The sequence below is a fragment of the Ovis aries genome, chromosome 4, assembly GCF_016772045.2.
Source record: "Ovis aries strain OAR_USU_Benz2616 breed Rambouillet chromosome 4, ARS-UI_Ramb_v3.0, whole genome shotgun sequence".
Taxonomy (NCBI): Eukaryota; Metazoa; Chordata; class Mammalia; order Artiodactyla; family Bovidae; genus Ovis; species Ovis aries.
Window position 1 is genome coordinate 67,813,716 of NC_056057.1, and position 14,118 is coordinate 67,827,833.

General features: G+C 39.9%; 1 protein-coding gene across 1 annotated transcript in view; it reads right to left on the reverse strand.

The window, feature by feature from the left end:
* The window catches only part of PLEKHA8 (pleckstrin homology domain containing A8), a 69,088-nt gene that overhangs the window by 12,675 nt on the left and 42,295 nt on the right, over nucleotides 1-14,118 (reverse strand). Inside the window, exons 10-12 of the mRNA XM_012176888.5 lie at nucleotides 13,192-13,250; nucleotides 12,692-12,822; nucleotides 11,970-12,040 (exon numbers count right to left, since the gene is read on the reverse strand). Coding sequence (XP_012032278.1) covers nucleotides 11,970-12,040; nucleotides 12,692-12,822; nucleotides 13,192-13,250 — 261 coding nt within the window. The remainder of the gene's footprint in view (nucleotides 1-11,969; nucleotides 12,041-12,691; nucleotides 12,823-13,191; nucleotides 13,251-14,118) is intronic.

The following is a 14,118-nucleotide window of genomic DNA, read 5'->3' on the forward strand; positions in this document are numbered from 1 at the left end:
TATTTGAGCCCTCTAGCTTTGAAATGATGTAATTATTGTCAATGTCTATCGTTAAAATTTGGGTGAGGCTTCATTAATACTTTTAGGATCAGTTCAGTTCAAACTCTCAGTCGTGTCCGACTCTTTGCAATCCCATGGACTGCAGCACGCCAGGATTCCCTGTCCACCACCAACTCCTGGAGCTTGCTCAAACTCACATCCATCGAGTCAGTGATGCCATCCAACCATCTGATTCTCTGTCGTCCCCTTCTCCTCCTGCCTTCAATCTTTCCCAGCATCAGGGTCTTTTCCAGTGAGTCAGTTCTCCACATCAGGTGGCCAAATTATTGGAGTTTACAGCTTCAGGATCAGTCCTTCCAATGAATATTCAGGACTGATTTCCTTTAGGATGGACTGGTTGGATCTCCTTGGAGTCCAAGGGACTCTCAAGAGTCTCCTCCAACACCACAGTTTAAAAGCATCAATTCTTCAGTGCTTAGCTTTCTTTATAGTCTAACTGTCACATCCATACATGACTACTGGAAAACTCATAGCTTTGACTAGACAAACCTTTGTCAGCAAAGTAATGTTTCTGCTTTTCAATACACTGTCTAGGTTGGTCATGGCTTTTATTTCAAGGAGCAAGGGTCTTTTAATTTCATGGCTATAGTCATTATCTGCAGTGATTTTGGACCCCAAGAAAATAAAGTCTGCCACTATTTCCATCTATTTCTGCTTTATTGACTAGGCCAAAGCCTTTGACTGTGCGGATTACAATAAACTGTGGAAAATTCTGAAAGAGATGGGCATATCAAATCACCTGACCTGCCTCTTGAGAAACTTATATGCAGGTCAGGAAGCAACAGTTAGAACTGGACATGGAACAACAGACTGGTTCCAAATAGGAGAAAGAGTATGTCAAGGCAATATATTGCCACCATGCTTATTTACCTTATATGCAGAGTGCATCATGAGAAACGCTGGGCTGGATGAAGCACAAGCTGGAATCAAGATCGCCAGGAGAAATATCAATAACCTCAGATATGCAGATGACACTATCCTTATGGCAGAAAGTGAAGAGGAACTAAAGAGCCTCTTGATGAGAGTGAAAGAGAAGAGTGAAAAAGTTGGCTTAAAGCTCAACATTCAGAAAACGAAGATCATGGCATCCGGTCCCATCACTTCATGGGAAATAGATGGGAAACAGTGGAAACAGTGGCTGACTTTATTTTGGGGGACTCCAAAATCACTGCAGATGGTGACCACAGCCATGAAATTAAAAGACACTTAACTTCTTGGAAGCAAAGTTATGACCAATCTAGACAGCATATTAAAAAGCAGAGACATTACTTTGTCAACAAAGGTTCGTCTAGTCAAGGCTATGGTTTTTCCAGTAGTCATGTATGGATGTGAGAGTTGGACTGTAAAGAAAGCTGAGCACCGAAGAATTGATGCTTTTGAAGTGTGGTGTTGGAGAAGACTCTCGAGAGTCCCTTGGACTGCAACGAGATCCAATCAGTCCATCCTAAAGGAAATCAGTCCTGGGTGTTCATTGGAAGGACTGATGTTGAAGCTGAAACTCCAATACTTTGGCCACCTGATGTGAAGAGCTGACTCACTGGAAAAGACCCTGATGCTGGGAAAGATTGAGGTCAGGAGGTGAAGGGGAAGAAACAGGATGAGATGGCTGGATGGCATCACCAAGTCAATGGACATGAGTTTGGGTAAACTCCAGGAGTTGGTGATGGGCAGGGAGGCCTGGCATGCTGCAGTTAATGTGGTCGCAAAGAGTTGGACATGACTGAACCACTGAACTGAACTGAACTGTTTCCACTGTTTCCCCATCTATCTGCTCTGAAGTGATGGGACCGGATGCCATGATTTTCGTTTTTGAATGTTGAGCTTTAAGCCAACTTTTTCACTCTCCTCTTTCACTTTCATCAAGAGGTTCTTCAGTTCCTCTTCATTTTCTGCCATAAGGGTGGTGTCATCTGCATATTTGAGATTATTGATATTTCTCCCAGTAATCTTGATTCTAGCTTGTGCTTCATCCAACCTAGCGTTTCACATGATGTATTCTGCATATAAGTTAAATAAGCAGGGTGACAGCCTTGACGTATTCCTTTCTCAATCTGTAACCGGTCTGTTGTCCTATGTCTGGATCTAACTGTTGCTTCTTGACCTGCATACAGATGTCTCAGGAGACAGGTCAGATGGTCTGGTATTCCCATCTCTTGAATTTTCCACAGTTTGTTGTGATCCACACAGTCAAAAGCTTTAGTGTAGTCAATAAAGTAGAAGCAGATGTATTTCTGGAACTCTCTTGCTTTTTCGATGATACTACAGATGTTGGCAATTTGATCTCTGGTTCCTCTGCCTTTTCTAAAACCAGCTTGAACATCTGGAGGTTCTCGGTTCACGTACTGTTGAAGCCTGGGTTGGAGAATTTTGAGCATCACTTTACTGGCCTGTGAGATGAGTGCAATTGTGCGGTAGTTTGAGCATTCTTTGGCATTGCCTTTCTTTGGGATTGGAATGAAAACTGACCTTTTCCAGTTCTGTGGCCACTGCTGAGTTTTCCAAATTTGCTGACATACTGAGTGTAGCACTTTCACAGTTATCATCTTTAGGACCTGAAATAGCTCAAGTGGAATTTATCACCTCCACTAGCTTTGATGCTTCCTAGGGCCCACTTGACTTCGGACTCCAGTATGTCTGGCTCCAGGTGAGTGACCACACCATCGTGGTTATCTGGGTCATTAAGGTCTTTTTTGTACAGTTCTTCTGTGTATTCTTGCCACCTTTTCATAATATCTTCTGCTTCTCTTATGTCCATACCATTTCTGTCCTTTACTGTGCCCATCTTTATGTTCCCTTTTCATTCATTCAAAAGGGAACTTTTGGCATACCTTACTACAATTTTACACAATTAAGACTGCATAAAATACATTATATTTTGTATGAAATACGACTGTACATTTGAATTCTAACAGCAGATTTCCCTGGCTATCTAAAGTTTTAGGAATGGGTTGAAATGCCAGCATCCAGTATTGCAAAGCTAAAGCAGAAATTAGTTAATTCAAGTGTAGAAAGAGCTCTTAGAGAGAGCCTAAAGGAGAAATCAAGAGTAAATTAAATTTTTTTTTTCTTAGAAGAGTCTGAGTAGGCTAAGGCAATGTCAAAGATACAAGACTTCAATGTAAGTCACACTTAAACCCTATCTGATTCTCTAAGGGGACAGATGTTATCAGAGACATTTTAGATGGTACACAAGACCTTAGTAAAGAAAAGGCTGTTAGTACACAAAGCGTACAGGTGCAGATGGGCAGGAAACACTAGGCACAGCCTCTGGGGTAAATCAGCAATACAGTCAACTTTCCAACCATCTACAGAGCCATCTGGGCTGGTAAAATAGTGTACAGGTCCATGGAAAACATCCAGAGGTGAGTCACAGAAGTATAGTGGGAAAACTGTATTTCTTGTGATCCTCATCCATGTAAGGTATTAAATACCATTAAAAAATAGCAGATGAAATTCAGTGCCATTACAATCTCATGGACAGTCACAATGCAACAGCTGCTCCATCAATAAGAATTTAGTGTGAGCCTACCGCATGCCCTTTACTGTGCAAGGCAGCATGGATGTCTGGGTGATTTAAACTCAGTCCCCTATCCTCAGGAAGTTCATGGGCTTTTAAGAGAACCAGCGTTTAACAAATCATTATTATGTAAATTGCCAACTGCTGTAACAGACATCTGTATCTAGTACTACAGGAAAGGAGAGAGGTGAATCCAGCCTGGGAGCATATGGACAGAGAGAATTCTCCAGAGGACTCTCAAAGGCTGGCTAGGGCAGAGAGGAGGGTGGTGGCTGGAGTTGCAGATGGAGGAAGCTACATGGACTTGGTGGCAGGAAGGCAGAACCGTTCCCTAGGGCTGCAGATACTGGGGATGGGACCAAACTGGGAGGACCTTTTAATGCCGTGCCAAGGGTTCTGAACTTCCCATCTGAGGCACAGCAGTAGTTTAGAAAGGTATAAAAATTACTGCTTTTTTTTCTGATTTCAAAAATAATGTGTTCATTGTTAAAAATATGGAAAATGTAAAAAGGGAAGGACTAAAGAGATATATAATCATGCCTCCCAGAGATAACCACATAGGGCATTCTAGAGGTATATTCTTTTAAGTCTTCTTTCCTATACAGATAGTATTACTTTCTTCTACTAATAGTCACAATCATTCTAATTTGGAATTGTGGTGAGGAAGTAAAAAGAAACCCACATTTCTTTACAGTATGTAGCAAACACAGGTGCCTCCTGTCCTGGCCTTTGAGCCTTCAGCTCCAGAGCTCACCTGGCACCCAAACTGCCTGTTTACAAGGGCTCTGGATCCAGGACTTCTCCAACCTCAGGGACTTTATACTTTTCCTACTCTTTGCCAGTGAAGGCAAATACTCAAAAAGGCCCAGAAACCTTTCTTCATGCCCCCTTCTATGGGAAAGTAAGGAAACAAGGATGTGTTGAGTCCAAGTAAGAGGGGCAGCCTGGTCTAAGGAAGAGACAGCTTCTACAGCAGCACTATCTCTGTACCCCACCTGGTCCTTCTAGAGGCAGCTGTTCTTTGCTGTGCCTGCATCTTGCCAAGAGAAGAGTTCCACTGGGCAAAACACCTGCCAGGCAGTCTAACAGGAGAAGAGGGAAGCAGAGAATTTTGGCTGGGTCCTGAAACAGGCCTAGGAAGACCACTTCTGCAATTGAAGACCAACAAATAGAACTCATAAAAGATAAAGACTTGACCAAAGTCCTTAGGTGACTTCTAGGGCTGCACATAACCCTGCCACGTGAGGATGCATTAAATTAGGATGAAGTCCATAAGCCTGACCTATTTTGGTTACCTAGAGAAGATTAGAAAATGAAATACATTAATCTTCACTGAACTACCCATTCATTATCATAATGCATGTTCTATAATCTGGAAGAATTTTTGGCCTCTGAAAGACATAAATGATTCCCTTCTTCCAGTTCTTTTAAATGTGTCAGTTCCTTAGAAACCGAATCAAAATTTCTGAGTAGGAAGCACTGACAATCACCTTGCCCAATTCTTTTCTTTTTATGGATGAAAAAACCCAGAAGACTCAGAGAGATAGTTACCTGCCCAAGGTCACAAAACTAAAAGCAATTAGAACTTAGGGCACTCCTGTTACATTAAAGCATTCTGACAAAACTGATGTTTATTCTTTGTGATAAAACAAAATAATGAAAATGAAAAATGTGCCTTTTCCCAGCCATATCTTGAAAAAAATCAGAAACTTATTCTATTTATGGAAATAACGCTGATCTGATTTTTTTTAATGGTTAGTCAAAACGTTTCTACAAAGTATTTAGAAATGATGCCTCAACCTATTACAGTATCTGAGTACCAACAACCTTTCCATTACTGCTGATAGACAGCTATTCTGTCCCGAAACAGAATGCATGAGAGTGTTTACTGTAAATCTATAACTACTAAGGACTTACAAAGTTACTTTGGATTGGACAAAGGAGAAATACAAATCCAAGTTTTAAGAGAGAGCTTGAGAAGCAGACAAGTAAAGGCAGGAAGTGTGGAATCAATCATTCACTGAGCTCAGGAAACACCAATTATCTCAGTTCTGCAAATGAGCTAAATCAGGAAGTCCTCAGACAAGAATCATGAACGAAGAAAGGTTTGAAAGTGAATAAGCAGTAAATAAATCTGAATATACCGAGTGAAAAAGGAATAGTGTGTATAATGTGACACCATGTATATGAGTTTAAAACATGCAATATATTATAGATACTGTTTATGGACACATAAATATATAGTAAATGTATAAAAACATTTATTATATAATAATAAACTACAAATTCTGGATGAAGATCTTCTCTGGAAGTAATGGGGTCATGAGGTAGTAGGTGGAATTATGTTTATGTATTTGGCCAAATGATAAATATTTGATATAATTTAAATGGGCTTTCCAGGTGGCACAGCAGTAAAGAATCCGCTTGCCAAGCAGAAGACGCAGGAGTCATGGTTTGATCCCTGGGTTGGAAAGACATCTTGAAGTAGGAAATGGCAACCTGCTCCAGTATTCTCACCTGGAAAATCCCAGGGACAGAGAAGCCTGGCCGGCTACAGGCCACAAGGTTGCAAGGAGATGAACAAAATTGAACACACACACCAAAAGACTTACTACTAGGAAAACCCCCCAAATTCTTTACATTGACTAAGTTTCAGGCAAAATGAATAGTGTGGAGAAAAGCTAACTCAATAACCTGTTGACAGAGATGAAACAAGTACCCAGAGATTTCCTCTGTTACCTTCAGGCACCATGGAGGTGAAAACTTGTACTGTAAGCCAGTTCCGCCATTAGAGTACATGCTGTGAATAGTTCTGAAGAGGGCATGACTTCATTCACATGTCCCATACTTTCAGAACAGTTAGATCAACTTATGATTTGATGTCAAATATCTAATTACAAGGTCTGATTTTCTCTCTCTCATACAGCTCTCCTTATTTGTGAAAGCCTTTTATATTAACTGTATAACTGAGTATCCTCTATTTTTTTTTTTTTCCTATTCTGTGCTAGAGATCTTGGTTAGGTTAATGTTTATCTGACATTTATGAAATCATTCGGAGGTGAGGGATGTAGCAATACACTATCCTGCTGAGGGAGTACTGCAGAGCATATAACATTTAGTACAATGGTGCATGAAATGGCAGAGCAGCTTTTCTTCCTTTCACTTACAAGGATGCTTTCTGAAACCCCTTTTTGATGTGGCATCTGTGAATGGAGGGGCTCAGCTACAAGGCGGATCATTAAACACATTTGCTTTGTGTACCCAACTCTCTCCTTAGAATGATCTCTAGAGAATATCAGAGGACACTGGAGTTCAGAACAGCTCTTGCCATGAGACCACCCAAAACATTCCACTCTGATCATCATTATGGGGGATCTAATAGATGGCTCAAATGCAAAAGGAGGCAGTGTAAAGCTGATGGCCTCCTTCTAGATGCTGAAAACTCATTCTAGGTCACAGAAGAGCAGCAATACAATGACTATACATGCATTTTCCAGAAAGTTGATAGATGTCACTACTTTCATTTTGTCATTTCCAACTTTTACATATCATAAGCCATTAAGACTATGCAAGTTTTATGAGCATTTACCTCAAAACCTGTCTTAAGCAATGGATTTCAAATTTGGGAGTGTCATCAAGGTTTACCCTTAATTTATCCCCACTAATTGTCCTGCTATTCCTAGGTTAGGAAAAACGTTCAGGCATTGGATAACCAGTCCATTATCATGAAAAGGAGGCAAAATTAACTGATACTATGGGTAACTAATTTCAGTACTTTTATTCCTGCTTAATTAATAATCATTTAGAGGCAGTCAAAATTCCCAAGTAACCAAATGTAGCCTAGCCACACGTGAGCTTCACCATTCCAGCTCTGGATGAATGGGTTTCAAATTGTAGCATGGATTAGAATCACTTAAATGACTTGGGATCACATGCACTGTTGGGTCCCATCTCAGGAGTTTCTGAGTCAGCAGATGTAAGGTGGGACCCAGTAGTCTGCAATTCTAATAAGTTTTCAGATGCTGCTGCCCTTGGACCACTCTGAGATCCACTGATCTGGATCTGAAACCCTAGGGAAAGTACTTATCTTCTCTAAAGTTTAGTTTATCACTGTAAAAGGGGAGTACTCAGATTAAATAAGATGTTTATGGAGAACCTTGTGTCATGCCAAAACTGAGTGCTCTATAAACGAACGGTAGCTGTTATTACTATAACTCAAATTCAATTTTAGAATGAAAAAATGTAAGCTAATTTGCTTATATATGTCATATAAATTACACATACCCACTCTTTAACCTACATACCCAAACCACCTCATTTTAGACAAAAGTTCTATTATAAAGGCTATTATTTAAAAATGAAAAAAAAAAGAAGCCATTAGTCTAGAAGAAATATGCATCAAGGGGCCTATTGGTTCTGAGTAGTTAATGTGTAACATTTCTTATAAAGCTCTATTTGTTTGTACAAAGCTTGTTGTATCTGTGTTCAGAGGGGAGGGGGTGGTTAGGAGAGCTTTCTCCCTCCACGTTGAACAGCAGCAGGAAACTAGGAATCCCAGTAAGTAAAGATGATTTAAATCATGAAAACCTCTGAAATAATCCTAAGCATCAGGATGAAAATCTCAAGTTTACAGTCCCCCTTTCCTTTGCACTAAAAGTAGTCCAGCAGGGAAGAGAAAGAAGGAAAAGCTGAGACTGGCTGTGATTATTTCGGCTTTGAAGCAGCATTTACCCTTCAAGTCTCCTCTCTCCTCACAAAGTCAACATCTCTGGGCCCAGTCTCCAAATAAAGTAAAAGATAGGGGAAAAATAGGAATGGGGCAAGGCAGAAATGGTATATCTTCAACTTCCTCTTGATCTCCAAGGTAAGCAGCCGGGTTCTCCTCTATCTTAGCTCCAGCAGAGGGGTAATGAGATCAGCATCCCGCACTTCCCCTCACACAGCAGTGTGACAATCACAAAGCAGCAGCCTCCTGTGACGAGCAGAGGGCACCACCAGGAACCCAGTGATGAATCCCGTTATCATCTGCATCTTCTTGCAGGTGCAGGTGGTGGCATCTTCCTTCCAGTGTGAAATTTCCATACTAAGTCAGTCTGGAGGGAAATTTCGGGCTTAGCAACTGAGCCTTGTAAACTTTCCATTTCTGATTTGGGAAAAATAAGCCCCATTTTCTGGTAGGTTATTAACTGTGCATATGTCATGATGATAAGAATATAAACAGCAATAGAGTTAACCTCTGTAAGTGTTTACTGGGCTTCCCTGGTGGCTCAGATGGTAAAGTACCTGTCTGCAATGCTGGAGACCCAGGTTCGATCCCTGGGTTGGGAAGATCCCCTGGAGAAGAAAATGGCAGCCCACTCCAGTACTCTTGCCTAGAAAATCCCATGGATGGAGGAGCCTGGTAGGTTACAGTCCACGGGGTCGCAAAGAGTTGGACAGGACTGAGTGACTTCACTTTCACTTTCAAGTACTTGCTATATGCCAAATTTCTAATCTTTTCACATGCACAAACCTACTTAGAAATAGAGTGCCAGATGAACTACGGACTGAGGTTTGTGACATTGTACAAGAGACAGGGATCAAGACCATCCCCATGGAAAAGAAATGCAAAAAAGCAAAATGGCTGTCTGGGGAGGCCTTACAAATAGCTGTGAAAAGAAGAGAAGTGAAAAGCAAAGGAGAAAAGGAAAAATATAAGCATCTGAATGCAGAGTTCCAAAGAATAGCAAGAAGAGATAAGAAAGCCTTCCTCAGGAATCAATGCAAAGAAACAGAGGAAAATAACAGAATGGGAAAGACTAGAGATCTCTTCAAGAAAATTAGAGATACCAAGGGAACATTTCATGCAAAGATGGGCTCAATAAAGGACAGAAATGGTCTGGACCTAACAGAAGCAGAAGATATTAAGAAGAGGTGGCAAGAATACACAGAAGAATTGTACAAAAAAGAGCTTCACGACCAAGATAATCACGATGGTATGATCACTCACCTAGAGCCAGACATCCTGGAATGTGAAGTCAAGTGGGCCTTAGAAAGCATCACTACGAACAAAGCTAGTGGAGGTGATGGAATTCCAGTGGAGCTATTTCAAATCCTGAAAGATGATGCTGTGAAAGTGCTGCACTCAATATGCCAGCAAATTTGGAAAACTCAGCAGTGGCCACAGGACTGGAAAAGGGCAGTTTTCATTCCAATCCCAAAGAAAGGCAATGCCAAAGAATGCTCAAACTACCGCACAATTGCACTCATCTCACACTCTGGTAAAGTAATGCTCAAAATTCTCCAAGCCAGGCTTCAGCAATACGTGAACCATGAACTCCCAGATGTTCAAGCTGGTTTTAGAAAAGGCAGAGGAACCAGAGATCAAATTGCCAACATCCTCTGGATCATGGAAAAGCAAGAGAGTTCCAGAAAACATCTATTTCTGCTTTATTGACTATGCCAAAGCCTCTGACTGCGTGGATCACAATAAACTGTGGAAAATTCTGAAAGGGATGGGAATACCAGACCACCTGACCTGCTTCTTGAGAAACCTATATGCAGGTCAGGAAGCAACAGTTAGAAATGGACATGGAACAGCAGACTGGTTCCAAACAGGACAAGGAGTACGTCGAGGCTGTATATTGTCACCCTGCTTATTTAACTTATATGCAGAGTACATCATGAGAAATGCTGGACTGGAAGAAACACAAGCTGGAATCAAGATTGCCGGGAGAAATATCAATAACCTCAGATATGCAGATGACACCACCCTTATGGCAGAAAGTGAAGAGGAACTAAAAAGCTTCTTGATGAAAGTGAAAGAGGAGAGTGAAAAAGTTGGCTTAAAGCTCAACATTCAGAAAACGAAGATCATGGCATCCAGTCCCATCACTTCATGGGAAATAGATGGAGAAACAGTGGAAACAGTGTCAGACTTTATTTTTGGGGGCTCCAAAATCACTGTAGATGGTGACTGCAGCCATGAAATTAAAAGACGCTTACTCCTTGGAAGGAAAGTTATAACCAACCTAGATAGCATATTCAACAGCAGAGACATTACTTTGCCAACAAATGTCCGTCTAGTCAAGGCTATGGTTTTTCCAGTGGTCATGTATGGATGTGAGAGTTGGACTGTGAAGAAGGCTGAGCGCCCAAGAATTGATGCTTTTGAACTGTGGTGTTGGAGAAGACTCTTGAGGGTCCCTTGGACTGCAAGGAGATCCAACCAGTCAGTCCATTCTGAAGGAGATCAGCCCTGACATTTCTTTGGAAGGAGTGACGCTAAAGCTGAAACACTAGTACTTTGGCCACCTCATGGGAAGAGTTGACTCATTGGAAAAGATTCTGATGCTGGGAGGGATTGGGGGTAGGAGGAGAAGGGGATGACAGAGGATGAGATGGCTGGATGGCATCACTGACTTGATGGACTTGAGTCTGAGTGAACTCTGGGATTTGGTGATGGACAGGGAGGCCTGGTGTGCTGCGATGCATGGGTTGCAAAGAGTTGGACACGACTGAACAACTGAACTGAACTGAACTGAAATCTACTTAATCTTTACAATAATCTTATTAGGGAAATCAAATGATCATTCCTATTTTATAGATGAGGGAACTTGAGGCACAGAAAAGTTAAGTAAATTGCCTAAGGGCACAACACTATCCAGAAAGTCCATGATCTTAATCACTTCACAAAGTCATAAAATTTGATACTGGTTAGGAGGTCCTAATTGTCATGGTGAATATACTTTTAGTGCTAAAATCAGGATACACAGTGGATAATATAATTGATACTATCTTCGAAATTCAAGGATAAATGAGAAGCCCCCAAATGCAGGTAGCTCAGGGATGGTGGAGAAGACCTTTTGTGGGAAAAATGAAGACCCTGGAGAGAGCAACCCCAAATTGACCCTGCTCCAGATCCTTTGTGGTCTTAGCAAGTCTTTTAATCTTTCAGAATTTCTATAACCTGACCTGCAAAAACAGGCTGATGTTAGGATTAAGTTATCTAAATTTCTTATACAATGTTACAGAAATATCAGCTTTATATTGTTTCATGGAACATCAGCAAGTTTCCAGGCAGGGAAGCCTGGGAAAATTATGTAGGGCTCATGACACATAAGGATTTATTTAAGAAGAACTGACTTCTTTAGAATATTAGGTTTTCCTATTAAAAGACAGTTCTCTATTAATTTAGCTCTTCTTTAAGATAAACTGATTTTTAATAAATTAGATGTAAATTAGCAGGTCACTATCTCAAAGGCTCTTTTTTAACAAAGCACATAAGAAACAATAATAATGAAATAGAAAAGAAACGAAATCAAATCTTGAAAAGCATACCCTGTCTCTTCCTCCAGGGGTCTCCATTCCACATCTGCTTCAATTAATCAATCAAAATGTAAAGAACACTTACTCAGGGCTGTCTGGATGTCCTTTTCTCCATTTTTCACTTCAGTCAAAAATCCTTTCAAAAATTTGAGACCTCTAAAACAAAAAAGAGGAGGAAATATTATTTCCAAAGTTCACTTATATTGAATGGGTACGAAAAAATGGCAGACCTAAGCTTCTTTTTCAACGGTATCTTGGGCACAGCAATAAACAGATCAAGTCACATGGCTGTCCTTTCTATGTTTCTTCCCTGTGATTTCCTTTTAGCTTGCTCTAGATCATTCTTAGCTGAAATATATAAACAGTGGTTTTCAAAATGTGGTCCCAAGACCAGCAGCTTCAGAATCACCTGGAAACTAGCCAGTAATGCAAATTTCAGGGCCCCACTCGAGACTTGCTGAATCAGAAACTGTGGGGTTTGGGTGGGGCAATCTCTGTTTTTTTTCAATAAGCCCTCCAGGTGATTCTGATGCTGCTACAGATTGTGATCCACTGACTTAAAGACAAATGAATCAGCTTTACTGTCCTTTATGATTGCTATCTTATATATTCTATTAATATGAACAATGTTTCATCACTATCAAGATACAGGAAAAAACAAAAAGTTGGCATTCTATTCACCAGGCCTTTTGTACAACTGAGTTACAGCCTTCACTTAGAAGTAGCCTCCTTCACCTAACAATTTTATTGCAGGTAACATTTCAACTTGACTAGATTTCACCTGCTGCCCCACCCCGGCCACCTCACCTCTTCAGCCACAGGAGGGCTTCCGTAGCTGAGTTCCTAACCTGGGCTACATCGGCCTCCACTTCGTGTAGCACAATCTTCTGGAGTGTGGTAAACTCTTCTTTGTTGGTGATATACTTCTGGTTTACTTTCTGCAGGAAACGCAGAGACATAAGTTAAAAGTGCTAAAGCTATCAAGCAAGTCTGTTTACATAAGTTTGTTAAGCAGGCCTCTAAGAAATTAAAATAAATTAAGCCTCTATTACCTTCTTCTTTATGTTTTCCAAGTAATCCGTTTTGTTTGAGAATTCTTATTGGGTTTAAGCCAGATTTAAATAGTTGGTTTGAGGATTTTAAGGTACTGTTTTTAAAGTATTTTTTTTTTCCTATGAGAAAGGCTCTTACAGCTGACCTATGCTTTTTATCCTGAGTATAAACTCAACAACCATTTGTTTTTGAATATTATTTCATGCAACTACTCCCTCCAAATAAAGTCTTCAGAGACAGGCTAGTATACTCACTTTAATATTTCCAACTAGATCCATCTTAACAGGAGCAAATACCGTAGGGCCAAGTTTGTCTAGAAGAAAAAATTGAGAACATCATTGAAAAAGCAATTTTTTCAAGTGGAAAATAAACTTAATGGATAACACCCCCCAACTTTCATTTTTTGCTTTTAAATCATTTTCTTTGAAACATAAGCTTCAAAGATTTCTGGGACACTGTCATGACTTTTTTCTACTATACTGCTCTTAAGTGAGTAACTACAATGAGGCCTTATGGGCACGTGAGGATAATCTTAAATTGAGAATGTATATTGTAATCCTTAGGGCTGCACTGTCCAATATGGTAGCCGGTAGATATGTGGCTATTGAACACCTGGCAATCAATGTACCTATTCCAAACTGAAATGTGCACGTAAGTATAAATGTACCAGACTTCAAAGACCTAGTATCAAAAAAAGGCTCATTAATGATTCTTTTATACTGAGTCCAAGTTCAGATGATACATTGTATATACCAAGTTAGATAAAATACATTGTTAAAATTAGCTTTATCTGTTTTGCTTTATAGACTTTATATGCCTGCTAGAAAATTTTAAATTATATATAGTAGCTTAAATATTTTTGTTGGATGAGCAAATTAAAAGAAAAAAAACACACAAAGAGTATAGCTAAAAAGACAAAATGTAATAAAATTCTAAAATACTTGACTCATCCAAAAGAAAGGCAGGAACAAAGGTAGCTAAAAAGCTAAAAGAGGAAGTAAAATTGAATATGAAAAAAAAAAAAACTAATTGGCTAGAAATCAAGAAAGGAGTACACAAAGAAAAATATATGAGACAAATACAAAATAAGTCTCCAAGATGGTAGAAACAGCAAGATAGCAGGCTTATTCACCCAAACAATGTAATTTATTACATTAAGTATAGGAAAAAATGATAATTTC